This window comes from Numida meleagris, chromosome 6 (genome assembly GCF_002078875.1).
Source record: "Numida meleagris isolate 19003 breed g44 Domestic line chromosome 6, NumMel1.0, whole genome shotgun sequence".
Taxonomy (NCBI): Eukaryota; Metazoa; Chordata; class Aves; order Galliformes; family Numididae; genus Numida; species Numida meleagris.
In genome coordinates this window covers 2437339-2459332 of record NC_034414.1, presented here as the reverse complement: position 1 = coordinate 2459332, position 21994 = coordinate 2437339, and the positions used below count along the sequence as shown (strand labels likewise).

Here is a 21994-nt window from a genome sequence, read left to right as displayed (position 1 = left end):
GGCTCTCGGGGCAGCATGGCGCGGCCCGGGCCCGGGCGGCTGGTGCTGGGGCTGGCGTTGGGTGCGGCGGCGGCCGCGGGTCTGGGCCTCAGCCTGCTGTGGGCGCTGCGGCGGCGGCAGCGGCGCGACCGGCGGCGGGGCGGTGTCCGGGAGGCGGCGGGGGAATGGGCCGGAGGCACGGCGGGGCTCGAGGAAGGCGGCGCGGAGGCTGTGGGGCGGTGGAGCCAGGGTAAGGCCCGGGGTCGGGGTCGGGCCGCAGGGAGGGCCCTCTGATTCCTTCCCACATGTACGGCTGATGAGCGGCAGCTGTTGAGCAGTCGTCGCGGCGCTCTGCCAAAGCTATGAGGCTTTAAGATACGAGGGATTCAAGGCGAAGCGCTCTCCAGTGAGCGGCTTCTATTTATGTTTTTTTTTTTTTTCAATCCAGGCTCCTGAGCTCTGCTTGTCAACAGCATGAAACACCCGCTTGTACATGCTGACCTCTCAGATCAGCAGGTGCAACTGTCAACCCGTCCCCACCGTGCCCCTAAATGGAATTATAGAATCGTTAAGGTTGGAAAAGACCTGTAGATCATCGAGTCCAACCAATCAGCCCATCACCACCATGCCTGTTGAACCATGCCCTAGGCCAGGGAAATGACATCTTTTGATGACTCAGCTGCTATTTAATGTCCAATCTCTCTTCATACAGAAGTTGGTAGAACAGAAACTGAACTTATTCTGCAGTAAGGTCTTTCTAAAAAGAAGCAGTTTGCTCATCTGCTGTGGTCTTTGCGATATTCAGTATGGATTTTGCTTTTTTCTAAGTGTTTCAGGAGGGGATGTCTATAGAAGTGTCGTTAAAAGAACTCATGGAATCATTTCAGTTGGAAGGGACCTTTAAAGGTCATCTCGTCCAACTGCCCTGCAATGAACAGAGCACCTACAGCTCCATCAGGGTGCTCAGAGCCCCATCCAGCCTGACCTTGAATGTTTCCAGGGGTGAACTTTATCCTCCCCTAATTAGCGTTTGTAGCGATAAGCAGGACTAACGCAATGGAAACAGCGTTACAAAAGGTGGAAGGAAAATACAGCGCTCACCCAGATCAGAAGATTTGGGGCTCGCAGGAAAAGGCTCCCACCAAGGAGGGATCTCCAGAAAGAGATCCTTCCTCGGGGCAGTCAGCCCTTAAATGAGGCCTAAGAGGGGTGGAGCCTGGCTCCACCCCTTCTGGTTGCACAGGTGAATTGCCTTCACCTGTGCTCCCAGGGCTGACTGGGTCTTTCCTCCAGGTGCTCAATCAGTGGTTCAGGTCATGACTCAGCAGTTCCCATACAGCGTTGCAAAAGTGTTTAGTGTGACTGCATGCTGATGTCAGGAGAGAGTGGTAAACCAGTGGAGGAACCAAAAACCTGAGACCAGGTCAGGGGGTGATGTTCAGGATTAAGCTTTATACCCTCTGTTTTCTGAAAACAAAATTGAACTGACACTATGAGAAACCCTTTCCCATATGCATCTAATAACCTTTTTTCTCTTTTGTTTCCTCAAAGCTCTGCCCAGAAAGCCAGTTCCTATAGAGGCGGGAGACTGTGCTCTGTTAACGCACGACGAGCAGGTGGATGTGCTGGACCGCCTGGACTTTGTGCTGACAAACATCTCGGAGCTGAGGAAAGAAGTGGAGGAGCTACGAAACAGCCTGCAGCACCTGGCTGCAGATATCGTGGGTGAAGTCAGGTGAGCATCTGCACTTCTCATTTTATCATCTTTTGTCTGCTGTTGTACGTTTATGTCCTACAGCATGGGAAAACACCACGATCAGTTAAGTGTCTGTTAAATGGAAAGTGGAAAAAGTGGAAAAAATGACTTTTTAGTTTCCACTGCCGTTGTATATTGGCAGTGAGATGTTGAAACAAGACCAAGTGCTAGGTCCTGCACTTTGGTTACAACAGCCTCATACATCGCTAAAGGCTTGGGACAGAGTTGCTGGCAAACCGCGTGGAGGAAAAGGATCTGGAGGTATTAGCAGCTGGCTGACTGTTGACTAGTAGTGTGCCTGGGTAGCTAAGAAGGCCAATATCATCCTGGCTTGTATCAGCAATAGTGCAGCCAGCAGGAGCGGGAGGTGGTCATCCCTCTGCGCTCAGCTCTGGTGAGGCCACATCTTGAGTGCTGTGTTCACTTTTGGGGCCCTCACTGCACAAGAAAGGCATCGAGGCCCTGGATCATGTCCAGAGAAGGGCAGTGAAGCTGGTGAGGGGACTGGAGCGCAAGTATTATGGGGAGCAGCTGAGGGAACTGGGATTGTTTAATCTGGAGGCTCAGGGGAGACTGTTGTAGAGGTTGTGGCGAGGTGGAGGTCGGCCTCTTCTCCTGGGTATCAGCAGCGGGATGAGAGGTGATGGCCTCGAGTTATGCCAAGGGAAGTTCAGGCTGGATATTAGGAAAAGTCTCAGAAGTGGCTGGGCATTAGAATAGGCTGCCCAGATTGAGTCACTGTCCCTGGGAGTTTTCAAGAAATGTGGAGATGTGGCACTGAGAGACATGGTGGAGTTGGGTCCGCGGTTGGACTTGATGATCTGAGTGGTCTTTTCCAGCCTTAAGGATTCTATGATTCTGTGTTCTGCAGTGTGTTTCAGAATTCTTTAGTTTATTGAGGAAAGCCTGTGATAAAATTATCCTTTAGTCTTTGGCTTTCCGTGGTCAGGCTTGCTTTTTATTGTACGGTAATGAGATGTTTGTATAAACAAGAGCAGATCACTTTGTGAATTCTTTGGGGATAGAGCAAATTGGAGACAACCTGCTGAAGAGCAGTGTGGAAGCGGAATAGCGCAATATCAAGTGCTCATTTGTCCTTCGTTTTGCCTTTCTTACAGGTCCCATCTGGAAGAAACCCAGAGAGTAACACGCCGACGGCGGTTCCCATTCCATAGAGAAAGAAGCGATTCCACAGGGTCCAGTTCCATTTATTTCACAGCTAACTCAGGAGCAACCAACACAGATGACGGAGAAAGTGAAGGCGGGTAAGCCAAACACCCTGTTGGTGGCAGCTTTTGTCGGTGCTGGTGTCCAAATGCTCACTTCAGAGCAGCTTGTAACATGAAGGTGATTTTTATTTGTTTTTTCTCCAGTTGGCTTGAATTGTAACTTTGGAATATAGATACCTATATGTATTTTTTGGGTTACACCTTGAAAGGGCTTGCTGAAGCCTGATAGAGTTCCCTGAGTATCTGAACAACAGAGCACAGCTCAAAGCAAACACGCACACAGATGCAAAACCTCTGAAGGTTTGGACTAATGCAAAATGTGAGAGTTGGGAGCATCAGGAATCTGTGACTGGTGTGTTATGGGTGATCGGGAGTTTTTGCTCCTTTTTCTATTGTGCAGAGATAAAATTTCCATACGATAAAAAAGGTACTGTAGAGGGTCTAGAAAACTTGAGAAAGCTCACGTATATTCCTGTTAACTAGGGTGTCCTTAGTATAGAGTATTTCTTCTCAGTATTGCACAGTGATCACTTGTGTTGCTTAGGTTCTTATATTTTAAGAACAGATGAAAACACACACACAAAAATATCCAATATAAATGCAAACACAGAGATATTAGACAGAAAGCAAGAGGTCTGCTCCATACATTTTTCAGACTTTCGGATTAGACGCTTCTGTGGCTTAATCAAATGAATTTCATAGCTTTTCAGGTATGCAGATGTTTTCTAAAACATGCAGTGCTGGCATTAAACGTTTTCCCAAAGGTATGAAGTGTAAGTTAAAGACAGAAGCTCATTACAGCACAGAGAGAAAGACAGAGTTTGGGCATGCAGCGCTGTTTGGTGGCAGCTGAGCGACCAGCGAGCGGTACAAACTGTCACTTGGTAACACGGGTTCATAATCAGAGCACAAAGCTGCCATTGCCTTGAACAATGGACACAGATCTGTGGGAAAGCTGGCTTTGTTGCTTCCATTAAAATACTGCATTACTGCCTCAGTCAGTGGAATTTTAGAGGCAGGAAAGAGCTGACGAGGTCTCCTTCAGGTTGTAGATGCGCTTCATTCATCTGAAGTGAGTGCTGAGTGTTCCATGTAAAAGCAGAGTTTGGAGTAAGTGATTCATGGCAGTGTGACATTTAAGAAGGCTATGTAACAAACTTTAAAAAGACAGGGCCCATGCTAGCTGGTTAATAGTACATGTGTTCAGTCATCGGGTTTCCAATGGATATTTTGTAAAGCGCACTGAAAAGGAGGATGTTTTTCAACAAATACCTGTCCTGAGTGGCATCTGACCATTAGAAATTTATAAATTATCCAATGGGCCAGAGAGGATCCTGAGGTTTGGTAAGGCTTTCGCCTTGGAGGACCTTAAGAGAAGCGTGGAGCAAGAGGTGTATTTTCCTGTAGAAGCTCACAGCTATATGGGGTCATTGCTATCACATCGTTATGTGATGGGTGGTGGGGAGTTTTCACTCCTTGTTTAAAACCTGTAAGCACATTTAATGGTCGGTGTGGAGAATTAGTGGATAAGCTCTCATCTGATTTAATTAAAAAAAAAAAAGTTTGAATGCGCATCACATCACTGTGCTCCCGCTTATCATGTATAAATAGGTGCAATGTCAGTCTGTTCGGCAGTGCTGTCTTCTACAGATGCAGCTACTGAACTTTTCACTTGTTGGAAAAAAAGAACTAAGCTTTTTAGCAGCCTCTGGGAGGAAGAATAAGACTGCCCTCAGTGGATACAGTTCAGCCATGTATTCATTTCTGACAGTTACATTCTTTTAATGAAGTTCAGAGGGGGGGAAAAAAAGCCACATTTTATTTTATAAGCCACATGGACATAAGCGTCTTCTCTGATTTCACACGCAAGTGGCAAAAATCATCACAAGTTTTCACAAGCCTGAGGGTCATGGGCAGCTACAGAACTTAATTTCTGCCTATTGTTTTGGCAGTGCTTTGGGCTTTTGGGCTTCTTTGCTCCCTTTCGTGTGCTTTATTAGTGTCAGAGAATACGTTTTCATTTTCCATCAGGATGCATGCCAGCCACAGGCCTCAACATACAAAAGCATTTAAGAACTTTCCTTCATCGTAAATTTGAGGAAAGCAGTAGGATAGTATCTAAATCCTATAACCTTCCTAAAAAACTCTGAGTTCATGAAGTTACATACAGCATTACCTCTCTTTTTAAGCTAGCAGCATCTTGTATGAGCTGTCTTGGGGAAAAACCACATTTTTACGTTGGAGAAAAAAAACGTAGCGTTGCTTGTTTTTAAAGACCGTGTTGTGTTTCGGGATCCGTCAGCGTGGCAAGTTTTCAGCTGAAGTACTGAAGTGTCTTCAGCCACCAGGAAAAGGCTGTAGTGAAACAGCATCCCTGCTGCAGAGCCCACGGGATGGGATGGGAAATAATGAATCAGGCTGAACGTAAACAGAGAAGAGAATTGCAGGAGTTTTTGTTAAGCACTGAAGCACTGAAGCACTGAAAATGAAGTAGTCTGGGGAACTAGTAACAGCATTAGTAAGAAAATATCAAGAAATCAAGCTTTTAACTCAGTCTGAGATAGACCCACATCAGTGTCCCCTACGTGGTTGCTACACCATCCACTAAATCCGTTGCTACCTACTTAATCTTCAGCATGCTATCTTGTGTTTGGCTTTGCAGTGGTAAGGCTGACTGTTACTTTAGTGTTTTTGTCTTAATTTTTCGCCACAAAATAGTACTTTTTAAAATTTGTGGATGAGGGTTGGAGGCAATGATGAGCGAGTGAGGGTTTTTATTCACCCTCTACCAGAGAGGGAGATGCTTGAGCAGAAGCAACGGTTCTTGGAAGAGTGAAGTTTCGATAGCCAGATGTGTTTTGTTATCTGCATGTGGCTAAATGAGTGTCACTGCTTTCTTTAGATACAGACCCTGCTCACATATCTCTGTCTCCAGACAAAGGCAGCTTCGGGGGCTCTGCCTTGGAGAGCAGTGACAAATTCAGCCAGGACAAAGGGAGTGGAGCTGTAGTTACTCACTGCCCCCAGGCTGTGATGGCTTTTAATTCTAAACAGACTTTCCAGTACATGGTTTGTGCACAGTTTATTTGAGTAACAACTACAAATGTCCCCTAGAATTAAATATGTATGGGATTTGAAGCGTCCTGCTTCAGAAGAGAGCCTTCTATCCGAATATAGAAGTGCAGATTTCTTAAATTCCTGGCTAACTTGGGCTTATTCTTTGATCAAGTACTCACAGATAAACGTGTAGGTAGGGGAAATGATTTTAAAGAAGCTTCTAAATCTGTTAGATTGTTTGAAGGTACTTTCTTACACCTGGGCCTAGTTATGTAAGCAAACATCTTCCTGCAGTGGTATCAGTCAGCATGCAGTGGCGTTCTAAATGTGCCTGTGTTACGACGTGGAGCTCAATTTTAGCCATTTTCAGAACCTTTGCTCTAAGCTTTATCCTGTGTTGTTTGACTAATCTAGCAGCTCATGATTGTTCCCAGGATGCCTTTCTGTGGCTCATCTGCCATCTCCTTGCTTGACTTCTGCTCAAGGGAAATAGTTGGGGTCTCTCCCCTCCCGTTTTGTGCTGTTTCACATGTCAGTGTGAAAAAGCTGTTTCGTATTTAGCACTCAGACAATGTGGTGACAGTGCTAGATGTTGCCAAAACAGCCGCTGTGTCTGAAATTCCTTGGAAAGGACAAAAAAACCCCAAATCTTATTTTCTGCGTGGGTGAGCGCGTGGTATCTTTTGTTGAAATTCTCTTTTGTAATTCGTACGTCGGACTGAATTGTTGTGCCTCTGGTTTTAGTTTGTTTAATTTTATATTAAGCTAAGAGACTTCAGATAAAATCATGCAGACGTTATGTGGGCATTTGTGAGTGAGCTCTGCTTAAATCTGGGGGGGTTTCTTTCTTTCTTCAGCTTTTTGTGGCTGCGTTACCTGAGAAATAACGAATGGTGTCACTTGGAGGACTCAAATTACACAGTGCTCTCTGGGCTGAACGACATATTACTCTATTAGGAAGGTTTTTTTGTGTGTGTGCCATGTGCGTCCTAGCATAGCATCTCCTCCGACTGATTTTCCAAGATGTTTTTTTGTTTTCTGAAAGCTACACCACAGCCAATGCTGAGTCTGATTACGACCGAGAGTCCGAGAAGGAGAGCGAAGAAGGGGAGGACGAACTGAGCTGTGAGACAGTGAGAACAGCAAGGCGGGATTCCCTGGATCTCGTGAACGAGGATGAAGCACATTTAATCCTCGATTCCTCTCTGGACGAAGGCCTGGGCCAGCTACTGCAGCAGGCAGACCGCTTGCATGATGGAGATGAGCAGGAGAAGAGAGAGGGATTCCAGCTGCTGCTGAATAATAAGCTGGCGGTAAAAGTTGCCTTTTCATATTTTCCAGCAGTGATTTGTGATTTAGCTGAATGGCTGGGGAAGAGGAAATAGCATTTCTTAGCAGGGTCCAGTCCTTCGCCATGACTGGGCTTGTTTCCAGTTGCCCCCTTTCTCAGGAGCAGCTGGGAACAGGTTGAAGGTCAGAACTGCTCAGGCTGCAGCAACAGACAGTTCCAGTGGCTATCTGACCTGGAGCTCCTGGAGTCTCTTTGTGTCATCTCTTTCCCTGCGAGAAAACATTGTGCATGTGTGAAGCAACAGCACCTAGTAAGCTCAGCAAACTCAGAGAGAGCATCGATAGCACTGGGTTTTTGTCACCTTAGAGCTTGCATGGTGATGCACCCAGCGCTGAAACGTGCCTCGCTGCAGTGCTGCTGTTGTTGTGACTGACTGCAGCTAGTTCAGCCGTGCCTGTGCCTGGCACTGTCACCCTCCACTGGTGTTTTCTTAAGCCAGTGAAGGCAGCTTGTTAGGCTGCCGGCCTTTTTTAAAAAGCAAAACTTGTACTACTTCTGTGTGTCCAGGAGTAATAGAGGGAAAGTAATAAAACACAGCAGTTTGGTGTGAGTTCTCATTCCAAGGAAATTCTTAATCCTTCCCATCAGGAGTAAATGGCAGGCCCATCAGCTTCTCACATTCTTTTGTAGGCTTCTTGTATTTACAGTGCTATTGTAAAATAAAGCAGACTGTTAGGCGGCTGTGTTTCTAGGAGGTTTTGTTGCTGGTGGTGTTTTTAAAGTAAATGAGCATTTGTCAGAACACAGCTGCTCCAAAATCAGTGGCGTACCTGTAGTACCGCACCTGGTTCAGGAATATGTGAATGCTGACCGAAACGTGGAAACAGTACCATTCCGTTTGTGGTTTTAATTAAGTGGAGAGGTTTGAGGTGGTTTCTTTTTTCCAGTGTTTTGAGGTTAGTGGACACTGCTTAAAAAAGAATGGCCCCAGTGTGAACTTCAAAGTGGAGGAGTGCTCTGCTGGAAGGCAGCGCTCGTGAGACCTGTTCCTTAATGATAAATTTGGCCACTGTTTGCTCTTTTGTGGGTCTGCTTCAGTTCTTATATCTAAGGTTTCTAAAAAAATGTCTGTACAACTGCCAGCATGTGCCCTCGTTTGATTTTTGTCCTTCTCATTCTCTTTATGGGTGGCAGAACGGGTGGTTTACGTGGCTGATGTATCTCATTTATGTTTTTACTGCAGTATGCAGATCAGGGAGATTTTCTTTGGCGCCTGGCCCGAGCACATAGCGACATGTATGATATCACAGAGGACACAGATGAGAAGAAATCATACGCATCGGACGGTAAGGAATTGTGTGTTCAAGGCAAGGGAAGGGGCATTCAAACCCGAGTTAAAGTTTTGCTTTCTGAAAGGCAGTGTAAGTAGACCAAGGGCTAGGTAAAAGTTGGTTAGCCAAGCCTATCCCCTATATACCCTGTCTGATTGTAAGATTATTAAGTTTATACTGTAATCCGTTTCATTTGTTGTTGCTGACACATGCAGGTATAACAAAAACAAAGTTTGAAATGGGTATTTCTTAGCGAAACCCATTCAGTTTCATTTCTTCATTCTTTATTTCAAATGTGATTTGTCTTCAAGACTGTAGATGGGTCAGAATAAAACAGAAAATCATCTTTTTTACATTAAAGATGTGCAACAAAAGATACTATTCTAAATCAGCTCTATCCTAAATCATCTCTGTCCAGTGTACAAATATCTAAATATGAATGTTTAATGCTATAACTAATCGTTATTTTCTGGAGACTACTGTAGCTGTTTGCAGTGTGAAATTTGAACTCCTGTTGTGATACTTCCTTTGCCTTTTATAGGTGCTTAGTTCCTACTCTTTTTGAGGCTGCAGGCTCTTGAAGGAGAGGGGGAAAGTGGGGCAAGCTAGATTGAAAGCTGCGAAATGAATCGGAACAAAACCATTGCAAACTCCTGTTTTCTTGTCACGTTGAGGAAGATATTTTCCTTACGTGTGAATGTGCTTCCCAAGGGGGTGAAACCAATGTTGACAGGTCAAGATAATTTGCAACTGTGCTTGAGATTTGCATGAGCTCTTTGAGCGATCTTGGGTGCTCAGTATTGCTGCAAGTGTGACATTGTGTAGGGATACGGTTTCACACCGGGAGCTAAGCTCTGCCACGTTGCTTTCTCACTCCCCCTTCTCAACGGAACAGAGGGAAAAAGTAGGATGACAAAGAAGCCTGTGAGTTGAGATAAGGACAGGGAGATCACAGATTATTGTAATGGAATGCCTATTGCTAATAGAATGGAGCAGCAAGAACTCCAAGCCAACTAAAACTGCCTTTCCCCCATCCACCTTCTTTGTCCTCCTTCGAGCAGTACAGGGGAACTGGGAATGGGTTTTGCACTTGGTCCAGAACACTTTGTCATCCCCTGCTCCTTCATCCTCACTCTCTTCTCCTGCTCTGCCGTGAGCTGCTCATGGAGCTCCAAAACCTTGTCACCAAAACGCAATATTATAACACTAACAAATATACAACTTTTTATGCCATTCTCTTATTGTACTCTTAACGACTTGAGAGAAAGAAGTTGAAAAGTGACTGAATTTCTTATTTGCAGGGAAAGAAGAACTGGAGATTGCCTTTCAGAAATGGGATCAGAGTGCTGAGTGTCATCAGTGGTACGTAACTCTTAAGTTTTGTTTTTAAGAAGCATAGGAGACTGCTGTGAGCTGACCTGCATTTAAAAAGGTGTGGGGGGGGGGGGGGGAACCAGAAAGCTCATCTGCTTTTAGTAGGAGTACACTACGCTGATGTTATTTCTAGCTGTTACAAAGCCATTGTCATAAGTAATGTCTTGATAGACAGTAGGTTTTGTTGTGGTTATAAACTTCATTTTACTTTGCTTGTGCCACTTTAGTTAGGAATTTCTTTGTGACAAGGTGGCCAGGAGAGTTCTTGAACAAAAGGAACCAGATAGAATAATGCAGTTCTTTGACAATATAGACTTTTGTCCATCTGCACCTAGCAAGGCAAACTGGTGGTGGTGGTTGTAGCGATCAGAAGGACCACCATGATAGAAAAGGTGTTAGAAAACAGGTGGAAGGAGCAGCATGATAGCAAGGTGCTATAAGGGAAGGGAAGGAGATCGCTCACCTGTATCAGAAGATTCTGGGTTCACAGGGAAAGGCTTCCACCAAGTAGGGATCTCAAGAAAGGGATCCTCCCTCAGGGGCACTCAGCCCTTAAATGAGGCCTAAGAGGTGAATTGCCTTCACCTGTGCTTCCAGGGCTGACTGGGTCTTTCCTCCAGGTGCTCCATCAGTGGTTCAGGCCCTGACTCAGCAGTTCCCATACAGTAGTGGAGGATGCTCTTCTACGTAGGCTTGAAGAAATACAGCGGGCTTTAGATGAATTCCTACAATGAGCTCTGTTAAATTTAGCTCCAGTGTAAATTCAGCAGACTAAACTGCCTTGTCTTTGGTCTGCTTACAGGCCCAGTGTATTTATTCTGAAAAGGTGCAATGAATGAAAATTTGCTTCAGGAGCTTTCCAGGGAGCGGTGAAATTTCTCTTTCAGAGAGTGGAGGACGATTTGCTTAGCAGCTGCCTTTTGGGCCCCACGTCTGTGCTGTGGTGGGATGCTGCTAGCCTCTCAGCACAGAAACTCGATCGGCACCACTTGGGTTTTTTGGGCAGACCCTGGGAAAGTGCATATTTGAGTATCTTGGGTGAAGAGGGGCTGCCAAAAAGTGTCTCACACAGAGAAGTTGCAGAGAGCTAGTTCTGGAGTACGAGGCCTCGGTATGGTGAGGCTTGCTTTTATTTTCTTTCACACGCCCTCTGTTCACTTTGGCCCCTTTTCAGCCCCCTGTAGAGTAAGATGTATATCATTCAAAGGCAAGCTCACAGCCAGCTGCACAGCCGTGGGGGCAGAGTCTTGAGAGTTACATATTAAATACGTTTGATTTTTCCTTTGTGTTCCTCCAACATTCTTGGGTTAATTGTTGGTTTTTACTCTGTGACTGACATTTCAATAATGCTCTTCTGCGCAGAGATGCTTGCTTTGTGTCAGGAGTGATGTGTTTGCCTCAATCAGCCAGGCCTGTTAGCGTGGGCTCAGTGCTGTGCCAACGTTCTTCCATTCATCTTAATTCTGAAGGAAGGAGAGACATGATTCTCACCAGATTTTCAGTCTTCTGGAGAGTGTCTAATGGCTGCAGACTGACCATGTGTGCTGCTTGTCACTCTGCAGAGCACTCCGGCTTTGAAGTGAGTTGAGATAATAGTAGTAGCACCATATGGCTTTCTTTGTCCACAGACATATCTGTGTGCATATTTCTTTTTGCGCAATAAAAGATGAAATAATCTGTGATTTAACCAAGCAGTATCCACGTGAAGGCTCCAGCTGCTAGGATTTCAGTATGGAGGTAGCATTAAGGTGCACAAACACAAGGAGGATGCAGAGCCGTTGGAGCGGGTTGTGAGGAGGCCGTGACTGACATTGAAAATAGAGGAAAAGTGAAATGAATGGTTTTTATTAGAAGCTGTTGGGGAAACAGGATGCTGAATGTCTCTGCCAATCAACGTCCACGCTCTTGTGAGAGGAGTAATTTGACGGTGGGACTTGATGGTCTTGGAGGTCTTTTCCAGCCTCGGTGACTCTTTGCATCTTTGATTTGGAGGATGGGTTGGACTGCCGACCTCTAAATAAAAGCATTTATCGTCTCGGAAAGATTGTGCCTTTTAGCTCTTAGTAATGAAATGCTGTTCTCAATGAAAGCTTTGATATGAAGCAAGGGAGAGACAGCATAACTAATCCCTTGTGTATTCTGGTGCTTGGCATTTTCTGCTAGGCAAACATCTTGAAAGAATGTGGGTTTGTGTACTTTTTTTCTTTTGGCTGTCAAGTTGAGTCTTAAAGTTTCGAAGTCACTTTGGTAGTTTAATTTTTGACGTTGTCCAAGGTAGGGTTCTAATTCAGGATATAATATTGATAGCTTAGCATCACCGTTCAGAGTTTTATTGTGGCTGTAATGGGATGTTCAGTCACATGTTTCTAATATAAAATGCCAAGCCTCGGGAGCTGTGCACGCTGTTGTCTTCTCTGTACCTGTGTCACAGCCTGTGCCGTCCTCTTCCCTGAACAGCTTTGGATAAAGGGCACACAGTTCTTGTCCTGTTGGACCTGTCCTTTTCCCAAACAGAAGGAAAGCTTCTGCACATCAGCATCTTGCTGTTAATTACAGAGAACAGCTGCAGAGAGGGCTGCTGGAGAAAGGAAATGGCAGAGCAGCATGTGGGAGGCCTGGGATTTATTGGAAATGAATATGTAAGTACCTTTATCAGTCGCAGGAATAGTAATTTGCTGTCATGAATAGAACAGGAAATTACTCCCTTTCCAGCTCTGCCTGGGTCACGGGATGGTCGCAAGCTGTTTTAATTACAGCCTCTCCTTACACTAATTAATTTTACTATGACAAAAAATTTATTGCTAATGAAATGATGCTTCATACATTCATATCTGCAAAATGTAGGATAAACCCTAATTCCAGAAGACACTATGGTTTGATTTCCCTTTACTTGAGTAATGAGTAATGCTTAGAATTGAGTAAAGCTTATAATTACTTTCAGTTCACCACACTGTCTGTGTAGGAAAATGTAAGGAGGGGAGGGGGAAGAGGAAGTGCAGGAGGTGTTCACCAATGACTTCCCTTCAGTTTGCGGCCCTTAGCTCCTGCAGGCAGGAGCACAGAAGTGAGTTTGCTGGCAGATAGTAGCCCTTGATGGACCCATCTTCTGTGAGTTTGTGCAATCCTTTTTGAACCACTTCCCGTTCCCATGCCATCCTCTGGTTCAAGTTCCATAATGTAACGTGCCGTGTGTAGAAAGAATCTGCTTCTTCTGTTTGAGTTCATCAGTACAGATTTTAAAGCTTTCTTTGGTTTTGATTGGATGCTTTTGGTTTATAAAGAAGTGAACGGAGAATGATTGTTCACATTTCTGTCTTATCCATTGCTGCTGAATGTTTGTGGATTACTGAAGGTCAATCGTGCTGCTTCTCGGTGCCTGCTCCTTGTTCTCTATGCTATATTCTTCACTCCTGTGACACAAACCATTCCCTGCTTGTTTGGCTTTAAAGCTTATTAAGCAGGACAGAACATGCTCTGCATTCAATCTAATCATCATTGCAAGCAAAGCTTATTTTTCCTCTCGCTGTCTTATAGTTATTGCAGTAATGAGTGACATTTTAAAGCAATAAGGGAAGAAAGAAACGCTGTGAACAAGAGGGGCCTGCTGAGAGCTGGCTGAGGCAGCAGTGACTGGAGCATGGCTGGCTGCAGCCTGCGATGCTTTGTGGCTGGAAGGCTTTGGCAACATGAGAGTGGTTTCTGAATGAGAGAGAAAGCAGTAAGTGTTTGGGCTGGCCTTGGGATCTGCCCCAAATGCGGAGGAGAGGCCTTTCATGGATCTCCTGGGTCTTCTTGACATTACATTTGTTACGAAACTGCTATTGTGGTCATCTGCTCTTGGAACCCAGCTGGTCCCAGAAGAGCCATCTCTGCAGAGCTGGTTGACAGAGAGCACAGTACGGCACAGACAAGTCATCTTGTGCGCAGCAGGACTGGTCTCTGGCTGTGCTCTCCTTGTAGGCACCGTTCTGGAACATGGAAACACGTAAGGGTTGTGCTGAGTGTTTGGCATATGTAGTGCCTTTAGAATGGGTTTGTGTATTGTGAGCTGATGGATGCTTTACCAGGTGTTCTCTATGCCGGTGTACTCCTGTTGTGGTATGACCTGAATCTTATTTTTTGATACAGGCATAATTATTTTGCTGTAGTTGTAAAAGATCTCTGATCATAGAATCATTAAGGTTGAAAAAGACCTTCAAGATCATCGCTACTAAGTCCAACCATCAACCCATTACCAAGACGCCCACTAAACCGTGTCCCGCCGTGATCAGGTAGATATGATGCCCAATTAAATAATTTGCATCTTAAACATATTTCAGCTTATGAGTAGGAGGACAGTGCAGCTTTGAAGGTTTGTTCTTGCTTGCTGTTAGAGATGGATAGAGAAGACGTGGATTGTTTGACAAACCCATGCATTATGGTGCTTAGACGTAAGTGTGTGACATCCTCGTGAATGAAGTGAGGGAAAAAGCTTACTCGTTGTTAGAACCCCCTACCCATTTTGGCGTGTGTTTGTAGTGCAACTTCAAGTCCCTAACAGCAGCCTTAAAGATGAGGAAAGCTGAGAGAGCTGGGGGTTTGCCTTGGATTTGCCTCCTGTTGTTAAAAGAAACATTGGAAGTGCAACCGGAGCGGCAAGAGATTTCAGAGGGAAAAATTTTGCAGGTGCTGTTATTTCTAGCTTTTGTTCAAGTTAACTATTTTGTGTGGAACGTCTGTTGCTAACCGCTGAAAGCTGTTGGTGCAGAAGAAGTAATGAGCTTTGGCCCATCTCGGAGATATTATGTGTGTTAATGAGAAACGGGGGAGGATGCGTTGTTGGGTTGGGTGAGCCTCTGAAGTGTGCCCTCGCTTCTGAAGTCTGTCACTTTGGGAGAGCACCTTCCTTGCTCAAGAGGTGCTGAATGGTGGGCCAGCCCTTTTAAATTCACTCGGTACATCTGGCTGTCCTGCAGATGGACATCTTTTTTTTTTTTTGGAGTGACAGCGCTCCAGGTAGGACTTGATGGTAGCTGTAATTTGAACAATGGGCAGTGCTTCAGGACGTAACTCTTCGTGGATTGCCGCCCAGAGCTGGCCCATTTTGAGCTACGCCTCAGTTTTGGGCTGAGCTTTTCTTGTGTTCCTTAGGTGGTTCTATCAATCAGGGGCAGAAGAGACTGCAGCAAACAGGAATAGGTGTTGCGAGATATTTGAGCACGTAGAGGAGGAAAAATAGCATGCAGCAGGAGCACCTGATGGCATTCCCCGTTCTCAGGAAGGTCCTTCCCTTCTCCAGGGTTGTCAGTATCCTGAGCATCTCCATGTCCCGAGCTCTGGAGATGCTGGAGAAGAGCCGGGGAAGAGGAAAGCTGTGAAAACGATGAGCAGGAACAGAGGAAATCTCAGCAGGAATAATTTTCCTCCTTTTTTCACTCCTCCTTTTGGAGACAGTGAAGTAAGCTGACATTTACAGTCTGTGGGTTGCTTTTTATCTGTTAGACAAGAAAAAGAGAGATGTCTTGTTTAAACAGAAACAAAGACTGTTGGCTACAAATTGGCCCCAGCATGCTCCCTTTTTTTTTCTTTTTTTTTTTCATTTCTTGAGAGAGAATTATAATGAAAGTGGTGTGAAGGGAAATGTGCTGTGTGGAAATAATTTTATGAGCTTCTGTACCCTGTTCCCGTGAAAAATTGAGCCCCTAGTATTTCCCTGGAATATGGTCTTTTGGTCCATGCTTGCTGTTGGAGAGGAGCAGGTGATGTTAAGGAAGTTTTCAGGTGTTAGTCATATTTCTGATGAATCCTGAAATTACAGAAATGGGGAGATTGTTTGGAAATAATAACAGTGTTCCAGCTGGTTTGTGTACTGTTTCATTTGCATCTTGTCTTCTGGATGAAAGCTTCTAACTACATCAGTAGAGGCACAGTTTTTGCTCTGTCAGCAACGTTATCTCTATGATGTTTAAATATGTGGTTCTGAATATAAAAGCTGTAATTTTGTATTTGTGCTTAGTATTTGCTTTGAACTTTGTTGAGGTAGAAGGGAGGATAGTCCTAAAGGTTATGTTTATGCTCACTAGGTCTCTTCTTAGGTCACAGCTTTCTTTAAGGGAAGGAGGTCAACTAATTTAGATACCTTTGGCTATTCCATTAAATGTGTTTATTTGTTTTTTTAATCTTGTTGCCGCCTTTTCAGCGGGAATTCTGAACAGAAGAAACCCTGGCAGTCATGTTTCCTTCATAAGATGATTTCTGTATTGCCCTTTTTTGAGGGCTTGGGTCCGACCCATCAGAACAGAGCAGTTAAAGAAGGGCTAAGTTACTGCTGTCATATCCATCGCTGCCCGGTCTTGGCTGCTGGTTTTGTCCATTTGAAAAGGTTTTAGGCACATGAAGTGACTGATATTTGATCATGAGTTCTGAGAAATGAGATCTTAACAGCATGAGTACGTCAATAGAAATCCCTCGTAGCAAAGCTGGTGGTGCTACAAGCCTGGGAAGCAACTCATGCACTACAAAAGGCTTTGTTCTGCCACTCTTCTCATTGGTGCTGATGCGGATGACACCTTCCTTGAACCCATAAGTAGTTCCTGCAGTAAGTCATTATGATAGGAATATCTTGCCAAGATATAAGCCAGGCCCTTGCGTAGTAGTTGTTGGGGAAAACTTAGATGTTTCTCAACTAAAACCAGAGGTTTAAATGAGCACAAAGGCACTCCGCAAGAAGGGTACGTTCCACGGAAGAAATACTATTTGTGTCTTCAGGCTTCACTGGGAATGAATACACATTGTTCTGCAAACGCATATGGTCCATTCCTACCACCTCCTGAGGCAGACTAGAGATCTTCAACAGATAAAACCAACGTGGGAATCAAACAGATTTGAAGGCACGTTTTGTATTCCAGCTTTGGTAACTAATGAGGACTTCAACTTTTCCTAGGATTAAGGAAAAATAGATTGAGATGTGGGTAGGAAAAGGGCACTTCAGGCTTTCTCTTCTGTGACAGCGATCAGAGTTCTGACTTAAATCACAAATGAAGATTAGTTTTGGTTTTTGCCAGGTAACTGTATAGACTCCTTACTTAACGTAATTTGCCAAGATTCCTTGCTCTCTAGACATGGAAAAAAATCAACACGTGGAACTATTTGTAAGAGGACAGAACGGTTGGTCCGCTTGCCATAAATTTGAGCGTGGTGATGTTGCGCAAGCTTTCTGTTCCTGTAGTTTTATGGACTCTATCCATCGGATTGTCTTTTTAATTTATTACTCAAAAACTGTATATACCGCTCGAGCTGAGGCATGCTAGTACAGCATCATATTATTGCCTTGGGCTGCTTATGATCTGCTGCTTTAAATTTGATTCTCTGCTGCCACCCACCCATTACTAGATGAATTTTCAAACATAGGCTGACCCGCCATTGATTTAAATTTAATGTTACATTATCCAGCTTAATGAAGTTATTTAATAGCAACAGCACTGATGTCAGGGGAATCTTTTGCTGCACCATTCAATATCCATTAGTTCGCGGTCCATCTCAGGAAACAGATAATCATGTAAAATTGGGATAAAGGAGACTCAGGTAATATATTCACTCCAAAACAAAGCCGTGTGCTTTCTGATGGATATTTTCCAAACCACATTAGGCGGACCTCCAGCAGTGAGGCTCCCACACTCACCCTTCAATGAACAGCAAATCAACTGTATGTATGCTCATTCTTGTATTCTTTGTTTGCCGGTGTTGATCCCTGTAGTTTTTCAGAAATGTAGCATTTTAATGACCACAGGTATCTGAATATGAGATATCTTCTTCAACATTTAGTCTTCGTTTAACACCATTTCCTCCCAGCCTCCCGGCCTTCATTCTCAATGACCTACGCTGTTGCGGGGTGATTTGTGCTTAGGTTTTTTGGGGTTTTTTTTTTGTAGTTTTTTTTTCTTTAGGGGTTTATTTTTTGTTATTTTCAAAGAAATTCTTGTGTCTCAAGCCCAAGTTGTTCAAAGTTGATTTTTTACTTTTCCTATGTAAAGCTAGGAGTTTTGCTTCCACAGTAGTCCCAAGACAACTTGTCAGGGTATGAACATTGCGTGTTACAGAAAGCATAGAATAAGTAAGGAACATGAATTAACCATATCAACAGATAACAGAGAATCTCTGTGAAATTAAATTCTGTGGTGAGATACGTAGGAAATATATATAATTACTTGACTCAGATTATGACACACAAGCTATAGAAAATCATGGAGCTCACAGTATCTCTTAGGGCAGAATCCATGATAATGTGAGGAGACTGCTGCTCATTTTGCTTTCTGCCGTTGTCATGGTAGAATGGTAGGAAAAAATGTAGTTTTTTTTTTTTTAAACCATTATAAATTACCTGACAAGAATATGGCAGTGTTCCAGAGTATTAAAAACAGATACAAGTCTCAGTTTGGCATCAGTAGAGTAGGGTTCAAGGTGTTTTAACAGCAAAAACATTTTATGGTCATTACCATGAAGTACTGAGATTGAATGTCCTTGTACAGGAGCACGGGAAAGATTTCAGTAAGTAATAATAAGTTCAAAAGAAACGGAATGACTATGGGAAAAGATTGAGTACGGGAAGAGCACTAGCAGTAAAGTGCTTGCAGATAATTCAGAGCTTGTTTAAAGACAGTGTTTCGGAGGTTCAGAGTAAATAGAGGCTACTCATTAATAAAAATAAAAGAGGCCCTTAATCATGGTTATGGTTTTAAATTAATCATGGGGAATGGTTTTAAACTGAGACGGGGGAGGTTTAGGTTAGATATCAGGAGGAAGTTTTTCACTCAGAGGGTGGTGACGCACTGGAACAGGTTGCCCAAGGAGGCTGTGGATGCCCCGTCCCTGGAGGCATTCAAGGCCAGGCTGGACGTGGCTCTGGGCAGCCTGGTTTAGTGGTTGGCGACCCTACACTTGGCAGGGGGGTTGAAACTCGATGATCTTTGAGGTCCTTTTCGACCCAGGCCATTCTGTGATTATATGGTACTTTTAAATTTTCCTTTAGACATCAGAAGAGACTACGGGAACTACAAGATGACGTCTTTCAGAGTCCTGTGCAGGACAATGGCAAAAACTACAGCTCAGCTAAAACTGGCTTTAGAAAGTTGCAGAAGGATGTCATAGCATTGAATGACTATGTAAAAAATGGCACAAATGCTGTCAATGGGTGTGAAGTAACGATTGCAGATAAAAAGCTTGCCTAATTTTGGATGGACAGTAGGATTGTGGGTAGGTGTGACTTTTCTTTTTATCCAACGTAGCTACTGTCACACAGCAAAATATTTTTAGGCTTCATCAAATGCCGTGGCAGGAATCAAGGTTTTAGTGCACGTCTCTTTTCTTTAGAGTAACTCATTTTAGTAGGGGACAGTTCAAACAAGCTGTGTGGATTGGATGTTCAGTGACCTCAGTCCAAGTGATGATGCTAGGCAAGACCAAGATGCCATCCAGAATATTTTTGTTGACACTGATGTTAAAGCCTTAATTAGAACGTAAAACCAGGTCTGTAGGAAGAGGAAGTCCATCTTTTCCTGGAAGAACATGGTCCTCAGCGAGACATTACAGGAGGAACTGACGCAAGATGTTTCTCCTAGAACTTTTTTATGTCAGGCTTGAGTTTTAATTTTAGGAATAGAGTCCTAAAATGACTCGCTCAGGAAGGGTAGTGTCTAAGGCTATGGCTCTAGTGCTGTTCAGAGGTAGGCTTTGAGCAAGAAAACCTTGTGTCATTCATCAAGTATGAAGCAGTCATCTGGCTTTGGACGCCTACAACCCATGGGAAATCAAGGTTGCTGCTGCTAGTATTAGTTTGAGGGCATTAGATATTTTATATAAAATAAGCTTGCCACGCTCACAAAGTCTTCAGGATATTTGAAGGTCTTTGTTTGGGAGATAGGTGTAAAGAGGAATTCCTTTGGGAAGGAAATGTCGTTGGGCTTTGGAAACATGGAGCCGAAGGGCAGGGTGCAGAACCTGCATGGGTAAAGCAAACAGCAGATGGTAGTAAATCAGTGTTGCCGTAATCCAGAGCAATTTATTGTGCTTAAACTTCTAGTGTGTATGCCAGTATCACTTAGTGCCTTATTTAAACCATCCGTGCGTGTAGAGTGCAGCACTGCTAAGTACACTGGAATGGGAAATGATGCGGCATAATTGGTGCCGTGTGAATTTACAGCCCAGCCTCCTCTCCAAGCTCTCTGGACAGCTTCTAATTTTTTCCTTCGATCTTGTCTCCCCTCTTTTTGAAGTTTAGGAAAGCCTGATCTCAACCCTTTTGCTCTGTATGACCATGATGACCAAGGGTCATTAATTTAAGGTTAAGTTTCTGGGAGTTCTGCTATCTCTCCCAAGGTACTAGAACCCCAAATTAATAAACATTTGATTTTCTGGTGTGTTTCATTGCGTAGCTACATGCTAATTATCTGTCTCCCTCCTTTACAAGTGAAGAGGCTCAGTGCACAGGCAAGTAAAAAACTGGTAATACTCATAAAACACTGCAGAAACTTCTCAATTCTGTATAAAGAAAACTTTGAAGTTCTGCTTCTCTGAATTATTTACTTGATTAGGAAGGGCTTTATTCTTTCTGTCTTTTAATCTGACTCTAGTTGAGCTCTGACCTAGGATTTTTCATCTTGCCTGCCTGTGATGAAATCTCTCTTGATTTACTGGCAGTGCTGTTTGAATAACACCAAACGGATTTACGGGCTAGCGTTGATATTTTCAGTTCACTGCTAGTGCTGGTTGACTAGCAATATACTGTAGCTCATTAATTTGTTGGGTATTGCCATGTAAAGTTAGTCAAATATGTATGAAGCAAAATTTGATTTCAATAAAATGCAAAGGCTTCCACGTCCCCGTGCTGTTGTCAGCAGTCCAACTTAATTCACTTCTTGTCTTACTCAGAAAGGAGCATCAGCAGACTTAACTAGCGTGTCTTTGAAACTGTTCAAAGAGATAAGAGCCGTGTTTGGGTTGGCAAGCCACCCTGGCCATGAGGCTGTTGGTGCTGGGCTGTGTGTTTTGTGTTCGGAGGCCAAAAGTCCTGCTTTCAAATGGGAGTCAGCCAGAGTGCAGCACTGAACACGAAGCTCCATCCAAGCTGCATGTTCTGAGCTTGGGGATTTGAGCAGGAAGAACAGGCGGGCTCTCGTCTGGTGGTGTCTTATCTCCTGCTGCACAGAGTTTATTTTCTAATGAATGGGAAAATCCTTACCGAACTGGGAGTTCTATGGGAACTTGTGGTTTGACCTTCATGAGTAGTTCTGGTTAATAATTAGTCCAGCAAGTCTCATAATGCAGGGTTTAAGTCACTGCTGAGACATCGATCCTCGTAGTTACCAAATGTTTACAAAAGATGAAAATCCCCTTCCCGACCTCATTCTTCTTAATCTATCCTATTATTGTTAGTCTTCGTGCGACTTGGTGGTGCCTCTCGTGACATTTCATCCAAAGACATTTCACAGAAGGGATTAAAATAAATAGTTCCAATACTGAGGAACAGGCCAAGCTAAACAAGCAGAAGAGAAAAGCAGGAAGCCATCCCAGTACTGCGGAGAAGGAGAGGCAGGGAGGCTGAAGACCTCAAGAAATCTCAGAACAACAGAGTTTCATGTGTAGAAACCACCACCGTGCCCTGGATCTTGAGGCGCAAATGGGAAAGGAAGGTTCGTGCTAAGGCTGCTGTTCCTGGGACTGCAATGAAAGACCAATTAATAAAATGTTTTAGGTTGAAAGGGACCTTAACGATCATCTAGTTCCAACCGCCCTGCCGCAGACAGAATTGCCACTCAGGAGGTCAGGCTGCCCAGGGCCCCATCCAGCCTGACCAAGGATGGAGCAGCCGCAGCTTCTCTGGGCAACCTGGTCCAGTTTAGGCATCCTTTGCTTTATTTCTTACCCCTTGTTTCATGTCAGGCCTGCTGTTTAATGCTTATTTTACTACCATTTCAAAGTCTGATGTTTATTTATACCTGAC

At 44.1% G+C, this 21994-nt stretch overlaps 1 protein-coding gene across 1 annotated transcript in view; it reads left to right on the top strand.

Moving 5' to 3' along the window:
* RMDN3 (regulator of microtubule dynamics 3) overlaps nucleotides 1–21994 on the top strand; it is a 33197-nt gene continuing 11203 nt past the window's right edge. Inside the window, exons 1-6 of the mRNA XM_021401301.1 lie at nucleotides 1–229; nucleotides 1531–1714; nucleotides 2854–3000; nucleotides 7067–7334; nucleotides 8556–8658; nucleotides 9945–10005. Of these exons, the coding sequence (XP_021256976.1) occupies nucleotides 16–229; nucleotides 1531–1714; nucleotides 2854–3000; nucleotides 7067–7334; nucleotides 8556–8658; nucleotides 9945–10005 (977 nt within the window). The 5' untranslated portion in view covers nucleotides 1–15. The remainder of the gene's footprint in view (nucleotides 230–1530; nucleotides 1715–2853; nucleotides 3001–7066; nucleotides 7335–8555; nucleotides 8659–9944; nucleotides 10006–21994) is intronic.